Source organism: Nuphar pumila, chromosome 1 (assembly GCF_984573655.1).
Source record: "Nuphar pumila chromosome 1, dmNupPumi1.hap1.1, whole genome shotgun sequence".
In the NCBI taxonomy this organism is placed as follows: domain Eukaryota; kingdom Viridiplantae; phylum Streptophyta; class Magnoliopsida; order Nymphaeales; family Nymphaeaceae; genus Nuphar; species Nuphar pumila.
The window spans coordinates 24,639,138-24,661,761 of NC_143249.1; the positions used below are offsets into that span (position 1 = coordinate 24,639,138).

General features: G+C 38.1%; 1 protein-coding gene across 1 annotated transcript in view; it reads left to right on the top strand.

The window, feature by feature from the left end:
• Nucleotides 1-16,552, top strand: part of LOC149848387 (agamous-like MADS-box protein MADS1) — a 29,581-nt gene extending 13,029 nt beyond the window's left edge. The window contains exons 3-9 of the mRNA XM_090011394.1: nt 5,361-5,442; nt 5,695-5,756; nt 6,110-6,209; nt 7,073-7,114; nt 7,775-7,816; nt 14,822-14,971; nt 16,325-16,552. Of these exons, the coding sequence (XP_089867520.1) occupies nt 5,361-5,442; nt 5,695-5,756; nt 6,110-6,209; nt 7,073-7,114; nt 7,775-7,816; nt 14,822-14,968 (475 nt within the window). The 3' untranslated portion in view covers nt 14,969-14,971; nt 16,325-16,552. The remainder of the gene's footprint in view (nt 1-5,360; nt 5,443-5,694; nt 5,757-6,109; nt 6,210-7,072; nt 7,115-7,774; nt 7,817-14,821; nt 14,972-16,324) is intronic.
• The last annotated feature ends 6,072 nt before the right edge of the window (nt 16,553-22,624 follow it).

Sequence of the window (22,624 nt, forward strand, 5' to 3'; positions counted from 1 at the left end):
ATCAAACAAATGAATGAAGTCACTAGTTTTAAGCCTTAGGGAAAAAAATTGCATCATTTTATAATAAACAAGCATGTCTAAAATGAAACAATGGAAGACAAATATCGATAGTGCATTCCTTGGCCATAATGAGCACGAAAAATCCAAAAAAGAGAAAAGAAAAAAAAAATAGAACCACAAGAAATTGTAGGAGAATGAGGGTGGAAAACCCGAGATTGAAAGATAATGAAAATTGATAGAATCAAACCACAAAAGTCTATTTTTCACCAGTTTCACTACTTTTGGGATTCTTTTTTTTTAGAAAATTTAACTTGACATAAAAAAGAATAGTAATTAGTCTCCTTGTAATAATCAAGTTGTTTATGGGCAATTATGCTCTATTTGAGAACTTATAATTGGTAGTGAAGTGTCAAATCCAAGATTTGTTAGTATTTGGGAATTGACAATTCCTGCAAGTGTTTGAGAGCTGATATTTGGCAATCAGTTGGAGTTGGTGTATCTGTGCCAACTACCATCTCCCAAATAACCAAATAGCATAATTCATTGCAAACAACCAACAATACAAACAAACATGTTCATCATCAAGTCATTTTCAATTCCATAGAAGTGACCCCAAAATGACAACATCAACATAATGAGGCACTCATATTAGAAGAGAAAAGCCCAAACACATGGATGAACAAGATGAAATTAACTGAAACTAGTTTCTACAAACAATAAAATGCCTAGTTTTTCTAGAAGCCTCAACAATAAACACCCAAAATAGCTTAAAAAAATTAAAGATTTTTTTAAAGTATAAAAAATTATAGCAGAAAAAAATCTTAAGTAAAATTAAGGATTTCATTGAAGTATTTTCATGTTGTTTTCTGCAAGCTCGACACAATGTATGCAAGTGCTCATAATAAATTAATCTTCAGACATACTTTTTCTATGATATATACCACCAAGAGCCCTAAACAGAAAAATAAGAAAACTCATCCCTAGGTTTTCTATAAGCCCAAGACTAAAATTCCGAGAAATCTTTAGAAAAATTTAGGGTTTTGTTGAATCACAGAAAAACAATGTCTTAAAACCCTCAAAAAAGAGAAAAAAAAGAGAAGAAAAATACCTTTGTGGGTTTCGATAGAGAGGGGTTGCTCAAACTCTATTGTAGATATGGTGATTGAGGGTGGAGAAGAGATCCTCTAGAGCAACGATGGTGGACTCCGCTGATAGAGAGAGCTCGGTTGAGAGATAGATTGGGGGCATGCGACAATGGTGGTTGGAGAGAGGTCACCGACTACGGTGGTGGACGGAGGGAGCTTAGAAGAGAGAGGGTGGCGAGAAGGATGTGAGGTTTTCTGAAGGGAAGGAAAAGAAAAATGGAGAGAGGGCTCCTGCCAAAATCTAAAATTTTAACATCAACGACAATATTTATCGTCGGTTGTGTATCATATATTAACGATGATATTTATCATTGTCTAGCTTATTAACAACGATAATTGTCGCATGTTATCTTGTTTTTTAGGACCTTTTTACCCTTCAAGCGAGCAAATTTCCAGAGTTTCGTGTGTTACATCATGATGCTCTCCCAATCACGCCAAATATCACTGAAAATGACATTCACACGATTTTTAGCGTAATTCATGGATTTTACATGATATTTGATGTGAAACTCTTCACACTTTGGGATAGTTTTCACGATTTTTGCATTTATAATACGAAAATATTATATTAGACCACACTACACATTTGTTAATTTCATGCAAACAATATTATATCAAACTACATTGTACATGAATCATACATGAATATTCATTATCATACAAGAATCATATTAAATCAAATGAACAGCAACAACAAGATCATGAAGTTAATATAACACAATTATAAAATATAAATAAGGGCCATATATATATTTGAACTTGCTTTTAAAAGGTAAAAAGAACACAAAGGCAAAAAACAGAGCAATAACACATGCAATTACATTACCCTTCATTTGTGACCCTAAATGGTTTGTTAATTCTTCAATAGGTAGATATTCAACTGCACTTATATCAATTTTTTGGTCTAGCTATAAGTACTCCAACCAATTATGACTTTCTATCAACACATGGTCTTCTTTCTCCGTTTATGATAGAGACATGTTGCAGTAACAAAAATGCCCTACAATATTAAAAAATGCCCAATTTGGTTATGTTTATTATTTAATCACATTTACTATTTCCAGGGTCTTTCATAATCATCAAATAGCCCTAGATTTATTGTATGTTTTCAAATTATAGGGGTTTCATTATGTAAATATGGATTATGGCATTTCTAGCAATATCAGTTTCTCTCGATTCTTTGAATTTAGTTCTATTTCTTATAATGTAGTTTTATCAGAATGAGTCAATAATTATTATCAATAAGGTATTGGATTTTGAAGAATGATCAAGGTATCTCAACATGATTAACATGAGTAAATAAACACATAATGTATTGATGATATATAGGTATGAGTCAATAAACATGCTCATATAGATATGAGGACAAAATCACTACCTTTTTTTTTTGTTTTTTTGGATTGCGTAGATAGATGTCTCTCTCTTCTTTTTTATGTAATTCCTTAAATTTGTAGAATGTAGAGATGGAGATTAGTTTGTGTTAATTTTTTTAATAAGTTGGCTACTTTATATTCAGTTCTTTTTTCAAAAGCTAGCAAGCACTTTCATAGATGTATCCAAATATTTACAGATGTTTCAAAGTATATGGTGGTCTAACCACATAGACATGTATATATATGAAAATAATAATAATATATTAAAATTTGATTTGTACTCTAGTTTTGTGCCTTAAATAGCACCAAATATTAACCCCATGTATATATAATATGCACCAATGGGGTTTCACTTATCTGGTAGGAGCAGCTAGTGCACGTCACCTTGTGTTGGGACGTTTGAGGTTAAAAAACCAATGTTATAGTTGTATGAGTATGCCTAACCCTAGCTTGCTTTTCAAATATATATATGTATAGTAATGGGTAGGTGATAAATGAGTTTTTTAAGGTTTTTCATTTTATTTTTAAATTCTGACGGTACACATGTGATCTATAAAATTGATTTTATAGGGATCAGCTCTTGAAATGTTCAATTCCGACACATGGGTGGGTTTTTATAAGGTACAAAAAATCAACAATCTAAAATATTTGTAGATTTTCTAGGATCTAAATATCATTTTTTTCATCAAAAACACATGATCCAGGTGTGGATTTCTCACAAATCGACCATGCCCAACACATTTATGGGGTCAAAACTGCAAAAAAAATAATAGAAGGCTAGAAAAACCCATTTAGCACGTATCAATTTTGCACCTACCCATATCTCTCTCTCTCTATATATATATACATATATATATATATACATATATATATATATATATATATATATATATATATATATATATATATCAAAGCTTTCTATATTATTCAAACACATACACATATTTATAATATTTTTATATACTGATATTTTTACAGATTGCAAACCTTTTTTTTAAGTTTATATTTTCAGTTGTCAATAACAAAAGCACGTCTTTCTGCTACATTTTTTGTAATCAATTAGATTTGATTGAGACATTGGAGTTCAAGATCTTGGACATATTTCATCTGATAGCCCACAAGTATTCTTTGACTACTCTTTTGTTTAATAATATTAAAAATGATACAACTCTATAACAAACTTATCATGAGTAATCCATCAACGTTATATTATGCTTCAAAACATCAAACAATTGACTTATGCCCATATAGTTATGAATAGCAAAAAATGAACTGGTGTACATCATGGGCATGTCCTATTAGTCATTAATCCATGAGCTGATTACTTCTTGTTTAGCCAATACTACACAATCACTTCTAATACTCATTTCAACTGAAACACTCTTCCACCCTCCCTCAAGAAATCATTGTGAATAGACTAGTCTATTCACACAAAGAGAACCTCCAAGTTAAAGAAGAAGAAAAAAAGCAATCCAAGGAGAAACCCAACCAAAACCGGATGCACAAGAAGAACCAACAAAATTCAAAAGAACCCTCTACTATCACCTCCTCAAATCACAAGATTTTCAAAAAAAGAAAATGTTCACACAAAAACCTTAAATCCCCTAAAACATAAAAGAGAATCATCTCAACACATTGAAATTCTCCATTATCAAAAACATTACCAACAAACCAAATCAATCTCAATAGCTCATGAGAAATCGATTGAGAGAGAGAGAGGACTGAGGCGAGGTCCTACTCGCTTGATGCTCAAGAGAGAGAGGGGGGAGATAGGGTTGCAAAGATCGAGAGAGGGAGGTGGAGAGAGGGAAAAGGGCACACCTGATTTGAAAGGGGTGCTTGGCGACGCTCCGGCCTAGGGAAAGGGAGGGAAAAGGAGAGCGAGGAAGAGGGACAAATCACAAATAGAGAGTGAGAGAAATATAAAAAGGGCTCGTCAGGTCTTTTTTAAATACGACTCTATAACGATGACATAATTGTCATCGTTATAGAGTAAAACCTTATAATGGTCCGATCTAGATCTCGTCGTTATTGATATATAATAGCGACATTTTGTGTAAATTAAATATTATCGTTAAAGTATTTTAATGGCAATATTTAACATCAAAGAATCTCGTTGTTATACATATGTCTATAAGAGCGATAGAAGTCTCATCGTTATAGAGTAAAATTCTATAACGATGAGATTTGAATCTCGTCGTTATTGATCTATAATAGCGAGATATTTTGGCCGTTAAATACAGCTGTTAAAGTGTTTTAAATGTAATATTTAATGGCCAGATAATCTCGCCGTTATAATGTCTTTAACGACGAAATGTGTGCAAGGGCAAGGCATTCAGGGCCCGTGTGCAAGGGCGAGATCTTCTAGCCGTTAAATATCATGTTGTTATCTCTTAGATCATCTTAAACAGCTTAAAAAGGTATATGCCTAAGTATTTGCTGAATCTGTATTCATTTAATTTTAGTAAACAACATGCTTTAGATGAGATACTTTTCGTCTTTAGATGAATTTCTAGTGAGAAAAAATCAGCACTTTACATCACAATAGATGAAAAAAATCAAATTTTTAGTTACATTAATTCAATTCAAAGCACATTTGTTTTAGTAAATAAGCAATGTCAAACACTTCTATATAGAATAAGCAAAAAATACCAGAACTGTGTTTTCTGGAAGTGTTTAGGGTATTTAGGGGATAAAACTAGTTTTCACGTGTGAAAATAGTAAATGTCATGAAGTTTTGTTTTACGTAGTTAGTATCCTGGATGTGCCTAATGGAAAAACATTTTGCATAATATTTGTCTCCGAAGAAACACTTGTCATCTTATGCATGTATGGGATACAGCATTAAAGGCACGATTGAAAGGTACAAGAAGGCATGTGCTGAGAGCTCAAACGCCAACTCGGTTTCAGAGGCAAATGCTCAGGTAAATACTTTAACAACCCCCAAATAATTGAATGATTAACACACACGGGCCATATGAGGGACCTGATCAACTTGGTCAAGCCAAGTAATTGGATACTTGTCCACTGAGCTCCAGGGCACAAATGTGGTAATTGATGATACAGATTGAGGGTCCTCTGGGACCCGCCAGTTGGTTCTTTTGCTTGGTGCACATATCTTCACTTGTCCAAAAATCATTCTCTTATGTTCTGTTTGTGGCCTCTTTAATTTCCAGTATTATCAACAAGAATCGACCAAGTTGAGGCAGCAGATACAAATTCTTCAAAATGCAAACAGGTACGCATAGCTATTTTACCGCCGCAGTTTGAGAAGGAACTTATTATCACAAATACACCTAGGTTAGTTTATGTTGGTTTCTTTTTTTTTGAAAGGCAAGCTGGGGTTAGGCAGACCCCTACCAGAATAACAGCCACCTCATGTGGCAGAGGGATTCGATCCTGGGCCTTCAGCTTGACACAGGACCCCGCTTACCACATGAGATACCACCTCGGTGGTTAGTTTCTGTTGGTTTCTTGGTAAGAAAAAGTTGGGGGGAAACAATTGGGTTGACCGTTGATGCATGGATATTCAGTGACAGCTGAGCTTCAGGTGAATGGAGTAACTTCTTGTTTCTTTATTGTCGCTTGCAGGCACTTGATCGGAGATTCTTTGAGCAACCTCAGCGTGAAGGAACTGAAGCAGCTGGAGAACAAAATAGAACGGGGCATAACAAGGATCAGATCGAAGAAGGTATATATCACTCCTTTTAGCTGGGATTTGGATTCCGAATTGGAATTCCAAGTCTGTCCACAGTTCCTGTGTTTGGAACGATTACCAAAAACTATCAAACGTAGCTTTTGAAATCCTAGTGGTTGACACACAATCTAAACCCTCACCTTAACCTCTTGACCCTCCAATTCACTTTGTTAGTTAAAGGTCTAACCCTTTTCGAAGATCTACAAGTCCTAAGGATGATAATATGTTCATGTTAGCTTGCATGCATCGTTTTCTTAGGGTAATTCCAAATTGGCACCTAAGTCAGCATAATTAAAAAAGGCACCTACGTTTTTATCAAATTTTATCAAAAAATGCATATAAACTTTGTTCTGGTTAATAAAAAAATAAGAATAGTTTTGGAGTTGACTTTATGGTGAAATCTCAAATATGATCTGTTTAAAATCACTTTTATCTCTTCTACTTCAAACTTCCATCTAACTTTTCTATAAGGAACCAATTTCTTGTGGCACGACTCACAAGCCTTTCAAACCCAGGTTGGAATACAAGACGGAGTATATTCTAATTGTTGGAAGGTAAACTGTAATATCAGAGTACTAACCCAACATGCACTGTAGCTACAGTGCGTGTTCTGGGGAGAACACGCAACTCTCTCTCTCTCTCTCTCTCTCTCTCTATCTATATATATATAAACTAAGATAAAAGCACCAAGTTTGGAAGCTAGATAGAATGACAGTAACTCTTGAAAGGATTATTTCCTCAATAGTGCTACATCGAGCAAATATTTGGGGTTGCCCCTGGTATTTTGTTGGCGCTTCCTGTTGTATTTTGGCAATGTTATGTCCTGGTAGCTGCTTACGTTTTCTTTTTCTGTGCAGAACGAACTTCTGTTCGCAGAAATTGAATATATGCAGAAAAGGGTAATTTTCTTAATTTTTCTTCTGATGTCAGCGTGCTTTATCGTCTGTAAGTCTGATCTTAGCTCCTCAGATGCTTAGGCATTTTGCTGAATTTGGATGTCAAAGCTCTCAGAACTAAAAATTGGCCGCTGCCAATGTTGTAATTCCTATTGAACTAGTCATGATTTGAAGATATTCAACTAGCCTTCACCTCGAAATCCAAGCAATTGAGTTGAAGAAAAGGCAGGATTTTGGGCTATTCCTATAGTTACCAAAAGCTTCTTAGATAGGTGGAAAGCCAGCTTCAGAAGTGATACTCTATGTTTCCCAAACTTGATGAGAATCTCAATTCTCCAACACTTTTCCTCTTTCCATATGGTTCATTTATTTTTATTATATGTTCTCTCACTCTACTTTTGATTTTTTTTATCACTCAAAAAGAAAAAAGATATCTTCTTGGCACAATAAAAAAAAAGAAAACCAGATATCTTATTGGCATTGTGAAACATGCACGATCCTTTATTGATCAATGTTGTTGCATATCAGCAAAAAACTACACCCCTTTTTTGAGAATCTGCAATAAGGATACTCACATTTATAATATTTTTTAATATTTATTTGATTTATTTAATTGATCTTCTGCTCATCTTTTATCTTCTCTCTCCTGCCATTTTTGTGCAGGAACTGGAACTTCAAAGTGATAACATGTATCTTCGAGCTAAGGTACACAAGAACTGAACCTCCTTTTGTCTTTCAATGGCAAGATAGTATGGCACAGAAATGTATGATAAGGGTTGAACTTGTCACTTATGCACTGCTATATGATCATCATGCATTGTTGCGGTTATGCCCTTTCAAGAACAGGAATATATTTCCTCGATTTTGGTTTGATGAAATTCATAAAGTTCATTAGTGAATTAAAACGGTGCCTAGTCTTGACTTTATGTGGTTACAGCATATATTTTATGAACTTTGAAAGAAGGGATATAATTTCTCTCCTAGTGCACCTATAGTGAAAACTTAAAAATGAGAGAGAGAGAGAGAGCTGAAAGAAATATAACATTACCACTCATGAAAAACGAGCTCACGCAGGAGCTGCTGGCCCAAAGGACGGCAAAAGAAGGGGAGTGTCAACATGAGGGAGCGGGAGATCAGTAAGATGCATACGCAGGATCACATAAACATCCACCAAAGATTTTATGCACTAGATTATGAATGTTAACCGAAATTTGACATAAATGAGCATCGTTGCGCACCATCCAAACAAACCACCAAGAGGTAAGCAACCGCATCCGCCATATCAACCACCACCTCGTGCTATGCCTAATACAAACTGAGCCCAAGATCATATCGAGCCCAAAGGACTCCTCCTTAACAAACACTTATGGATGCCTCCAGGTCCTCTTAAAGAGATCCACAAATATTGGGCAAGACCAGAACAAGTGAAATGTAGATTCTTCTGCAGCTTGACAAAGCACGCACCAACTCGGGAGCTTAAGGCCTCACTTCTTTAAATTACTGTGGGTCTGAATCCTATCGTGCAAAATTAACCAAGTCAGGACCCGAGAACGGGGAGAAGGGCCCTTCACCCAAAGCACACTCTCGAGCAACCAATCGGCCCCCAGGGAGAGCAACGATCTATAGACTTTGGAGGTGAGAAACTCCCCGCTAGGCGCAAGCGCCCAGTACAACCACTGACCAAAATTTCTGAAGTCCTCAAAATGGTCTCTGAAGAAGGCTAAGGCCCTCAACCACGATTTACGCAAATGTGAGAATGCCAAACCCCGGGTTCCCAAGAGAACCGAGATAAGAGCAGGAGCCCCATATTTAGCAAGAAGCAAATGAGCACAAGGGTTATTCGGTTGGTGGGCCAACCAACATTGCTTGGCGACAAGAACATTGCCCTACAATCTGGGTGCAGAAACACCTAAGCCAGTCATACGCAGAAGTAAGACCACCGAACGCCAACAAATCAAGTGATGTTTACTCTTGAGTTGACACTCAGACCATAGGAAATCTGCCAGCAAGCGTGTCAGCTGCTTCTCCACTCCCACATACATCATAAATATAGACATGAAAAAGTGAAAAGAAAATGTTTGACTAAAGTCATAGGATCAACGATGGAGACATAAGACCACTGCAATGATAGTAATTTATGCTTTACTTTTTGAAGCGTCGGAGCCCATGCAACCGAAGAGAGGCGCTTCACTTGTAACGGCAAGCCCATGTACATTATAGGCAACTAAAAAATAATGCAATTAAAAATCCTCCTCTCAGTTGCAATCATAGTGGAGTGAACATTGAATATAGTAAGAGAGCATTTGTTCTCATTCAGAGAAAGTCTGGATAGACAGAGAAAGAACTGAAGGATAAGCTTGAACCTAAGCATTTGCTGAACATTTGGACGATAAAAAATGATCATATCATCAGCATAAGTAAGAATATGACCTGAAAAGTTCGAAACATGCAAAGGATCAATAAATCACGATGTTGTGACTCGCTTAAGGAAGACCACAAGACCCTCAGCAACCACATTGAACAACAAAGGTGAGAGAGGGCACCATTGTCGTAGACCCTGCCCTAGCATGAACTGATCTCCTCTAACACCATTGATATTTAACATGACCTAGGCATTTGAGACTAGCTCCCTCACCCAACCAGGAAAATGATGACCAATACCAAAATTTGATAACATTTGACATAAGAAGGGCCAATGCACGGAATCAAAAGCTTTATGAAAATTTAATTTAAGGATAAAATAAGGCTAACCGCTATGCTGCAAGGAATGAACAACCTCGGATGCCATGAGTGTTGGACCTTCTTATTACGGATGAAGGTGAACTAAGAGTCTGAAAAAATCTTATGAGCCACCGATTTTAGCCTATTTGTCAAAACATTGGCAAACATCTGATAGAAAGTACTCATAACCGAGATCGAGTGGAACTGAGAAATATTTGTAGCCTCATCATCTTTTGAAATAAGTGAAATAATAGCTAAGTGAAAATGATAAGGCAGTCTGGAGTTACGATAGAACTCGTCAAACATGCTCACTACATCCGACTTAACATAGTCCCAAAAGATTGTGAAAAAGTTGACATGAAATCCATCAATATCGGGCACTTTCTAACCTGACAAATCCTTAATGACTCTAAAAATCTCATCTTCAGAGAACCTTCTTTTCATAGATCTGGCTTGCTCATGCTGAATCGACCCAACTAGGATATTACCAGTAACACCCTCTGCAGCAAATGAAGCAGAATATAAAGCTTTAAAATATAGTGTGATTGTCGGATTAACGTGCTGATTGAGATAGAGAACATCCCCAATAGAGATAGAAGAAACAGCATTCCTCTTATGACGCTGAGAAGCATATAAGTGAAAAAAATTTAGTGTTTTCATCACTAGCCGCAAGTTATTTCACCCTAGACCTTTGCTTCCAACGAATTTTCTCTTTGACCCTCCAGCTTTTCAAGAGCATAGTTAATTTCAAGGACCTGACCTGAAAACTGAGAAGTTGCAAATCAGAGAGAGAGCCGGGAGAAGACATAGACTAATACAACGCAGAAATCTCATGATCCTATGCATCTATTTGTTAAAATTTTTCCACATTATGACTATGAAGTCAGTCCTTGATATCCTTAGCTAGACGAGAAAGCTTCTTTTGAACCTAGAGAGCCGCCCAATGCTCATCAAAAGGATTGATCCAAGAATTAGCAATAACCGTGAGAAAATCTAGCTCCTAGAGCCATCATTCTTCAAACGCAAAGCTCCTGGTATATTTAAAGTCATCCTCCCAATGAGTGATGATCTACCCATGGTTCGGGATTAAGGGAGCAAGCAACACATACTTAACGTCAAGAATGAGGTTCACTAAATTAAGAGTGACAAAGACCCTACAGCACGAGCGAGACCACCTATTCGACCAAGAGAAGCGCTCTCCGGTTAAAGGGATAGAGTATAGGAGATGTCGATGAACAAAGTCTTAGAAACCTCGCATAGAGAGATTAAGAATGACACGGTTATTAGAGTCATGAATAGATAGCAAACTATTAAAAGCCCCCATAAGAAGGTGACACTCCGTGCTAAAAATGACAACCCTATCTAAATCATCTCAGAACGTGGGCCTCATGACAACGAGATTAGGGCCATAAACAACAGAAACCACTACCCTTCTAGTAACTGCCTGTAAATTGAAAGCAACAAACAAAGAGAAAAGACCCATGTCCAGCTAAGATCAGTTTAAAGATTGTTTCCCTAAGATAAGGATAACTCTGGCATGGTTGACCGTAGGCTTAAAGAAATAATCAGCTCTTCGCCAGATGCTAGAGGCGACCGCGAGCGGGATGACCTTCATTTTAGTTTCACATAAAACAAGCAGGTTGGGCTTCTCCTCTCTAACCCAATTAGCCAAAAATAGGCATTTCGTGGGATAATTCAGGCTCCTAATATTCCAACAAACAGTCTTCATGGCACAAAATCTGGAAAACCCCAGGGCTGGTGGGACTCAAACAACCTTCTTAGAGACCTAGCATCGGTAGTCGAAATAATTGAGGAAGGCCTCCTCTTTCTTTGCTGACCCTTTATGATTTATCGAACACCTCGACATAAATAGATGACCTCGAGTGACCATTGGAAACGCCCATCTACTCGCACTCTGCCCCACCGTAGTGGCAAAGGAAGTCTCCAATAGTAGCAAAGATAGCTGAAATCATAGAATCCATGTTAGTATTTATAGCTTGCAATTGCAATGAGGAGAGAGAGATATCTAGCAACTTAGCTGCGTCGACAACCTCAACACCCAGAGGCTGCAAACTGGGACGTTGTCAAAGTAAAGACATAAACAAGTGGCTAGCCTGACCTCTTGATGGACAACCGAATGAGACACCATTTGGCGGAAGACCAAAAGTCAGGGCAGAGGAAAAACCTCCGAGACATAATACGATAAAGAAAGAGGACACAGAACCGAGAAGCCAAGCACCATGCATCTGATTGCTAGGTTGGTTCTGACATTAAACGTGATAAGATTGATAACCAAATAATCAGAACGTTTGGAGGGAAAAATAATGAAAGATGATGGCAAAATCGTCATTTGCCCACCACGCGCAAGCGTACCCAACCGCGTCTCCAAGCTGTTACTGGAAGGGGCACAATTAGAAGCAGACACCGAGCTCCGAGCATGAGAAATAATGAGCGACTGAACTCCAAGAGAGAAAACATTGCTAGCAGAGCCATAATTTTTTGGGCCCACCCTTGGCAGAACTTTCAAGGGTGATGAGGGCAAAATCATCTTTTCTCCCCATGAGCATGCCTACCCAACCATGACACCAATCTGCCTCAAGAATCGGTGCAATAAGAATCAGACACCGAGCTTCATGCAGGAGAAATAATGAGTGGCAGATCTCTAGGAGAGGAAATATTACTGGTAGAGTCAGATTTTAGGGAGGCCACCCCTGGCAGAACTTTCGACAGCTGGGAGATGCGATCATACGCCGGTGATGGGGCTAGAATAACCGGAGCAGGTGACGGAAAAAGAAAACCTGATGTGCTGCGGCCAGACCGGGACCCAGATAGACCCAATCTTGACCACATGGAATGAATTCGTCGACTTCTGAAGATCGTCAATATGCACCCACGACAAGAAGAATAATTGACGGGGAGGCCACTTAGAATTTTGACTTGCAGGATGATGCCCCAGTCCAGAAAAATCTTGAGTGACAAGAGTCTTCCCCGACGAATGGAAATGAGAGGTGCTTGATCTCCTTCGCTTTCAGACTAGGTGTTGACGAGAGATAAAAGATGAGCCGCACTTATGACAATCAAGGCGTTTCTTAAAGTTCAGAGAGAAACAAACAACATACCACCAATCCCCCGGCCTGGCATGACTCAACTGAGATCTGGAGTGAACAACGTAGAAGGAGCTTTGCCAAGAAGATGGGACCTGTTGCCATCCCCAATTAGCAACCCATTCTGGAAGCTCACAGACGAAAAAAGGCAGAATAAGCATCGCCTTAGCAAAACATGCTTTAAGAAGCTCCCGCCTAATCGCTTGTAGAAAATGCCTGACGTCCGAAATACGAAGGGAGCTCACATCTAAGCAAGACAACATCGAATCCCCACCGGCGTAGCACAAAGACTGCACCCCAGTCATTCACAACCTCCTTAATGAAATGAAGGACTCGCTGGTTGACCCTCAATGGGAGATTAGGAGTAAGCTCCTAGAAAAAGCTCAATGAGGGGCGCATAACGAAACCATGAACATCCAGATGAAGAAGAGCATCGATGGTGGGGCCTACAGATCTTTGAAAAAGGAAAAGAGACGAAAGAGATAGAGCAAATCAGGGACTTGTGCTAACAACAAACCATAAAAGGAAACAATGGAGCCCTAAGTCCTAATTCTGAAGGCAGACACTTCGATCATTATGGAAGAACGCCGATAAACGATCAGACGATCGATCCATCACCGGGAAGAAGGAATCGCTCATTAAGCCTAGTCGTAGAGTGGAAAGAAGCTCCGTTGAGGAAGATGATCAGCCGAACAGAATGCAGATACTATGGGCGATCGAAGCCACCATCTTTGCATCCTTTTCCCCTGGTGCTAGGGTTGCAGAGAGGGAAAGAGAGGGGAACTCGAGAGAGAGAGAGAGAGAGAGAGGCACACCTGCGGGGGTTGGGGACTCCGGCGGTGCTTGGCTCCTTCGACGAAACTCGGCTCAGGCTTGGGCCTCCGACGGTGTCCAACGCGGACTCAGAGGTTGACGGAAGAGGGCAGGGTGCCGAGTCTGACAAGTAAACATCACGGGGGACCAAGCCGCTAGGGCGGTGCTTTTCCCTCCGAAAGAGAGAGAGAGAGAGAGAGAGAGAGAGAGGCACACCTGCGGGGGTTGGGGACTCCGGCGGTGCTTGGCTCCTTCGACGAAACTCGGCTCAGGCTTGGGCCTCCGACGGTGTCCAACGCGGACTCAGAGGTTGACGGAAGAGGGCAGGGTGCCGAGTCTGACAAGTAAACATCACGGGGGACCAAGCCGCTAGGGCGGTGCTTTTCCCTCCGGAAGAGAGAGAGAGAGAGATCAGGGTTTGGATCTTATCTATTGGAATCCGAGTATGGCTGGTCAGTTCGGTAGAGAAAATTGTATCGGGTTAGTGATCAAGACTCGAATTCGGTTATAGTACTTCTATATCTGAATCTAGGTCTGAGTCGAGAGAGAGAGAGAGAGAGAGAGAGAGAGAGAGAGAGAGAGAGAGAGAGAGAGAGAGAGAGAGAGATCTTGAAACAATATTGAAAGGGGTTGCCTGGGTTAGTTTTGTGCCATTACCAGCACCCTTGTATTCCTAGTATGGTTCTAGTGTTGGGTGGAGAGAGAGAGAGAGAGAGAGAGAGAGAGAGAGAGAGAGAGATGCTTTGGTATTATGCTTACAAATAAACTAGTGTTAGTCTTCCCATCAGTTTTGACCAAAATAGCTAAGTTTATATATGCTAGAATTTCCTAAAAAAACAAAATTTTAATTTATTTAAAGATTTTTCCTTGTTATTAAAATCTTAATGCGATTTGTGGCATGCACGCACACTCCTATGATACATGTGCACACTGGATCAACTCTTGAAGAGATGGTTTTAGCACCCATGGTCTCCACCTTTTCATGCTCCTTGTGATAACCTAGCATCCACTGTACCATTTTCCTTGTTGCTGCTACAGTGGTAGCCTAACAGGTTTGAAACACTGGTCTCAGGTTGCCGAGAGTGAACGAGCACAGCAGTCAAACATGTTGCCAGGATCCGACTACGAAGCCATGAATACGTTTGATTCCCGCAACTTCTTTCCAGTGAACATGATCCACTACTCCAACCAGGACCAAACTGCCCTGCACCTTGGGTAGCAAGTATGCGTTATGATCAACTCTCTATAGCACTCACCGCCGCGGTGGTTACCCATGTGGTCAGCGGGGTCCTGCGCAATGTTGTCAGTATCGGTATCATATCAGCAGAAAATCGATACGATACTAACCTGAATCGGCTATTTTTAAATAAATGTAAAAAAAAATGCTTAATTTTTTTAATACTATTTTAACGATTTTAACACGTGTGTTATATTCTGATGGACATGAAATATTTTTTAATTGTTTTTTAGCCGATTCAGAACGATTCACTTGAGAATTGGTATCGGTCGATTCATCTGAATCGTTGGCCGATACTGATACTGATAACATTGGTCCTGTGCCAAGCTGAAGGCCCAGGATCGAATCCTGCTGGCGCATGGGGGCTGCGGTTGCTTTATGGTGGTTGGGGCACGTAAGGCTGGGTGGTTGTATCCTCAACCTGGAGTTTTACCTCGCAGGGACACGGGCCCATTAAGTGACCCGTTCTCGGTGAGTTTTCCTCCGTCGAAAAAATAAAAGCTCTATGAAAAAATAAAAGCACTCGGTTACAGGATGGAATTTCTGAGAGGGACCCAATATGCTACAGTTGTCTTGGGTACAAAACTTGAGTGAACCCAGTGAGACCGAGCTTAGACTCCACTAATGGACTCTACAAGGGTGCATTTGATCGTCCTACAGATTCTTGGTGTGTTGTCTCCAGGTGGAATCTGGCGAGGGGACCACGCCAGATCCAACCCTCAAGCAAATTAACGAGGGATCTCAGACCCGATCCGGATCTGAGATCCCTAAATTATCACAAATCTGAGGTTTTATGGATCGATTTGAGGGGGATGGCTTTCGTCGGACCAGAAAACCTGGGATTTGAGATCCTAGGATCTCAAATCCATTGCCTCAGATCTCAGATCTGAGGCAATTATGGCGCTTATCTGTGTTGTTCCAATTTGGATCATGACATGGTCACAGTGTTCAGGACCCAGGTATGATTCTTTCATGGATCCAAATATGGTTGTGAATGGGAATTGAACCCACAACGTCCGGATACATACAGATAGTCCTTGAAGCTGTACAGTATCAAACCCAGGCTGGGTTTGCATGGGCTCAATCTGTCATGACCCACGTCCGATCCAATTGGTTTCTCATTGAAAAGATAAGCATGTGAGTGCATCACATGCACACCCAGCCCAGGTGAAAACTGGGTTCAGATCCCACGCAGCTTAGCCCATAAGGTTTATTGAGCCCTACTAGGAGATTCAGGATGGAGCCTACTCATGATTGACTGCCCACTTAACCTCCCAAACTTAATTTTGCCTACTTATTCTCCGATGCAAATTGCTTACTCATTGCAAATACATGCAGGTCGATCCCATGGAGCTATGACCCTGTATTCTACAGGCAACAGCGATGATGGCAATGGCGTGCTTATGTAAGTTCCTTACCTATGTACTATCTAATATTATATAAATAATGCACAATATATTATGTTGTTATCTAAACGCTCCACCGGTGTGGAAACAACGGGAACAAAAGAAAACGGTTGCCCTCTATTATCGACTTGTAATAATAAAGATAGAGACTGTTATTGTATGACGTACATCTATGAATAGCTCTTCTTTTTTTTTGACAGAAAGAAAGCCATAGTTGCAGGCATTATTTACCCAGACCCTATAGATGCGTTCACCATGATTTGTTTTACTGATAATACTTGCAAGGATAGCCAGATCATTTTTTTTTTTGCTTTTTAAAGATCACATCCATATAGTCAGATTAAAAAAGAATTCATTGTAGGTGGTATTAAAGAGAATAAATTTTTTTTTTGAAAGGCAAGCTGAGGTTAGGCAGACCCCTACCAGATATCTCTTAAGCCCTAGGGATGGCAGTGGACCCGGGCTGATAAGGGGGACAAGGTATCCACCCCAAAATTTTGCCCTCCATCCCTGCCTTCATCAGTGCATGAGTTTTGATTTTAATCTCCATCCCCATTTCATGTCCTCCATCCCACTATAATCCCTAAAGGTATTTTAGCTATTAATAAGAAAATCAGAGACGTGGTGGGGTGGGGCAGGGAAAAGTGTAAGTCCATCCCCGCCTCCATCTTTGCACGGGTTTTGATTTTAACCTTCATCCCCACCTCCATCCTTGTTTCATATCCTCTATCCCGGCTCCAAACGGGGTGAGGCGAGGTAGGGCCTGTTTCCCTCCGATCCACTGCCATCCCTATTAAGCCTCATGTGGCAGAACCTGGGCCTTCAGCTTGGCACAGGACCCTGCTTACCACATGGGATAGGAAGCAGATCAGGTCATGCTGAACATGAGCGTTTTTGCTCATGCGGACATCATGGCTGTCTGTTTGCATTTTGGATGAATGCCACATGGTTTTGTTGACTTTCGAGCTTTTTAAAATGCAAATCGGATGGCCACGATGTCAGCATGAGCAAAAATGCTCATTTTCAGCATGACGCGATCTGCTTCCCATGGGATACTACCTCGGTGGTGTTAAAGAGTTAATATTTGGTGGCGTTGAAAGAACCAAATTATATGAAACTATTAAGCTGAAAATCATAGGTTTTAGATTTTTTTGTAAATTAAATGTTATAGATATGATCTACAATGTTTGTTGAGTGGGAAATGAATTTTGAATCGTATGATTGTGACATATAAACAAGTTTTTTAAGGGCTTCAAAAATTAAATCTAATCATATGCATGTGTTTGGCATGATTTATTTACTATATTAGATGGTTTAAATGTGTTTAATACACCATACAATTCCTTTTTGTGAGAATAAAAATCAATGGCTCACAATTCATGAAAAAAGGTGGTTTAAAAATAGCATAAAATCTCATATTCCAGTCAACTTTAACATATGAAAATGATACGTAAAATATGTTAAACATGATCTTTTGGAGCTTAGATTAACTATGTAAATCAAGTGTGTACTGGCACACACACACACACACACACACACACATATATATATATATATATATATATATATATATATATATATATATATATATATATATATATATAACTGTATTATCCTTACAAAATGACATGTTTACAAAATCATCAGTGCATGGGTTTTGATTTTAATCTCCATCCCCATTTCATGTCCTCCTTCCCACTATAATCCCTAAACGTATTTTAGCTATTACTAAGGAAATCAGAGACGGGGTGGGGTGGGGCAGGGAAAAGTGTAAGTCCATCCTCACCTCTATCTTTGCACCGGTTTTGATTTTAACCTTCATCCCCACCTCCATCCCTGTTTCATATCCTCTATCCCGGCTCCAAACGGGGTGAGGCGAGGTAGGGCCCGTTTCCCTCCGATCCACTGCCATCCCTATTAAGCCTCATGTAGCAAAACATCGGCCTTCAGCTTGGCACAGGACCCCGCTTACTACATGGGATACCACCTCGGTGTTGTTAAAGAGTTAATATTTGGTGGCATTAAAAGAACCAAATTATATGAAACTATTAAGCTGAAAATCATAGGTTTTAGATTTTTTTGTAAATTAAATGTTATAGATATGATCTACAATGTTTGTTGAGTGGGAAATGAATTTTGAATCGTATGATTGTGACATATAAACAAGTTTTTTAAGGGCTTCAAAAAATAAATCTAATCATATACATGTGTTTGCCATGATTTATTTACTATATTAGAAGGTTTAAATGTGTTTAATACACCATACAATTCCTTTTTGTGAGAATAAAAATCAATGGCTTACAATTCATGAAAAAAAGGTGGTTTAAAAATAGCATAAAATCTCATATTCCAGTCAACTTTAACATATGAAAATGATATCTTTTAGAGCTTAGAACTATGTAAATCAAGTGTGTACTCACACCACACACACACACATATATATAACTGTATTATCCTTACAAAATGACATGTTTTCTTAAATGCCTTTCAATTTGTGAAATTCACCCCATGTCCACAATGACCGATGCCCTACTTTTTAGAACATTTTTACCCTTCACATAGCGAACCTCCTGAGGTTTATGGACCTCCTTGAAGATTAGTTACTTAAAGTAGCTTCTCAAAACGATTCACAATTATCGTACGACATTCACACACACACACACACACACACACACACACATATATATATATATATATATATATATATATATATATATATATATATATATATATATATATATATATATATATATATATATAATACGACAATTGCGAGCTACCATTCGAATCTTCTTTAAGTAACTAATCGTCAATGAGGACTACAAATATGTGGCAACATTAGCATATATGTAGTACGACATTCGTGATCTACCATGTGAATATTCTTTTAGTAATTGATCGTCAAAGAAGCCTGCAAATGTGTGGCAACATTCGCATATATATAGTACGACATTCACAAGCTACCATGTGAATCTCTTTTAAGTAACTAATTGTCAAGGAAGTAAGCAAATGTGTGGTGATATATATATATATATATATATATATATATATATATATATATATATATATATATATATATATATATATATATATATATATATGTGTGTGTGTGTGTGTGTGTTTTCTTTAAGTTATTGATGGTCAAGGAGGTCTGCAAATATGTGGTGACATTTGCATATATATATATAGTATGATATTTGTGAGCTATCGATACGAAGCTCCTTTAAATGACTGATCCATAAGAAAGTTTGCAAACCTCAGGAAGTATGTTAGTGTGAAGGGTAAAAATGTCATAATATATATATATATATATATATATATATATATATATATATATATATATATATATATATATATATATATATATATATATATATATAAAGATTTTCTTTATGTTAACCTGTCATTGATTCATCTTTAGTTTCCTCTAAAAATCAAGGGAGAGATTATTAGGCCCTGTTCAATTAATCTCCTAACCGTCCTAACCAATTACAAAAAACACTGTTACAACAATTAATTTGTAGTTATGTATCGCCAGTAACTTAAATTGTATCAGAATAGTTTCTTTTTGTGTCCACATGGATTTACAGATACGTCAAAACAAAAAAAAATGATTGGCCCATTGCACTAAAACTGTGATAAAAAATTCAAAATTATCTTTGGACCAATGTTGTCAGTATCGGTATCGGTCATGAATCGTTGGGCCACCAATTCAACTGTATGGGCCGATATCGATACTCAACTGAATTGTTCTGTATCGGCCAAAAAATAATAAAAAATTTATTATGTGTCAATCATAACTTGATACTTGTTAGCACCATTGAAATAATTTTAAAATACTATTAAAAATATTTTTTGGTATTTTTTACATTTATTAAAAAATGACCGTTCCAGGCCTACAATGTATCACAATTCTGCCGATACAATGCGTATCGGCAGAAAAGCACCGATACTGATAACATTGTTTTACACTAGTTTGATTTAAATCATGTTACTAATAAATAAGCATTAATAAACACATCAATAGTTTCTGATTAAGTAAAAAACCTTGTCACGAGAGTAACGATGTAAACAGTTCTGATGTGGCCAATACCATATCCGACTAATTGGATGTGGGCTAAATGGATTTCAATTCAGATTCAAATGCAGATGGTGAAAAGCTCATACCAAATCAGCTTTTTTATATGTAAATAGATCAGATACCCATCAAATTCAGATATTTTTCGGATATGGTAGCAAAAAATCAAAACCATATTTGCATCCAATTATAATCAGATATGGCTTTGGCTTTACTAAATGCAACTAAATGGAATAGAATACCGGATAAAATTCGAATGCTTGACATCGCTCCGCTTGGGCATGAATTTAAAGACATCGTATTTAGTCATGGTGCACGTAAACACATCGTATTTGGCCATGGAACACGTGGCTCTCATTCTTTCATTCCTCCCAGAATTTGAGGCATTAGTTATTGGGCAGAGAGAGATTTGGTGGATCTGCAAATTGGACACAGTCAAGTACCAACAATCTAGACTTATTCTTCCCTTTGTAGCAAACCCATGAAAGGATCCAAGGCAGTAGTCCAAATTACTATAAAACAGACCGTTAGTAACAAGGTGAAAAGATCAGGTGCAATATGATTTCACAAATATTTGTGCATTAAGCACATGATCACCCTCCATCTTGAGGGACAGGTCCTGTCAGGTGTGGTGCTCACCTGTTCACCTTCCACTTTTGGCATACAGCCGGTCAGCAGTAGGGCCCAACAGCAGATGGAAGGTGATCAGGTGCAGCAGCACACCAAAAGTGTGCAATGACATTGCACCTGATCTTTCCTCTAGTAACAATAGGACATGGTTCAAATAGGAAGACTTCAATTTATCTCATTTCTTCTCTCCAATAAGAATAGAGATTTGATACGGTACAAATTTGTCCTCATTCTGTTATGCTCAATGAAGGAACTGCCCAGGCATAGTTTTAGTCATCCAAACTTCTTTCCAAGCATAGTTTTAGTCATACCAGCTTTCTTCTTTAAAGGACTTCGTTTCCATGAAAGAATACAAAAGAAAGCTTCTTCAAAAGCTGGGATTTTGGTAGGAGGTTGCACCACTCAATTTTGGTTCTTCACCACAATAAAGCTAACATGTATGGGAATGAAGTGGCAATTGTTCCTAACTATTGGGGAGATTTATAGGGGAGAAATTGAGACCTAACAAAGGAAGTAAACCATAAGTGTTGCAAGACACTAGGATGAGAAGCGTATCCGAATGGACTTTTAGCATGTACAACCATCAAACCAGAGAAAGCTTTATTGCACTGTCTATATAGAAGTTACCATGTTCCCTTGTTGAATAGCTATGGAAAATAAAGAATAAAAGAGTCCCCTTGTTGAATATGACTAACTTTGCTTTTCACTCTTGCATCCTCGTAGCATAATGTACCAAAATTTACTGACTTAGAAAAACATAGGTGCAAATTGCATCCACCCAATCTCACCTTATAGATGTGTTAAGCATAGTTTGTTTGGTAGAGATCATACTTTCAATCATCTTTTTTCGACATAAAAATATGATTTTTTAGTCATGAAATTTTGGTACATCGTAGCCCATGGACTTTTGAAGCCCTTGGAAACCAACTTACATTTCGCAAAAACATGACCTAAAACCTGTTTTCTACTAAATAAACTATTTAGATCACATGTATAAGGTCAGATCTACAAAAAATGGAAGAATTTGTGAAAACATTAGTGTTTTCTATTAGATTGCATGTACAAACGAATATAAAATTATTTTTGAGCAACTAAACCATCCACAATCTCTGCTAAGCAAATGGTAAGTTCATGAATGATTCATTTTTGTCCAAATTTTAAAGCAGCTTCAAATGCGCCAAGAATATATTCTGCATTATTAAGTTATAGCTATATTACCATATATAGGATCTGCTTAGAAGGGAGAGATAGGGGAAGGAGCAGGAAGAAGCCTACAGCAGGGTTTCCTTTGTTCGTCTACTTTTGGCTCTCTCTGGAAATGTTCTGTATTAAGAAAAAATATTCAAGTCCAACCTATATATTTTCATCTAATAAATCTCATCACTTTAATATAAAATAATGAACCTGCAGAGAGAGAGAGAGAGAGAGAGAGAGTCCTATCACCAAGATTGCATTATAATAAGATCTCAAGTGTATCAAAAGGAACTACTAAATATCAAATTAATCAATATGTCGATTCCAGAC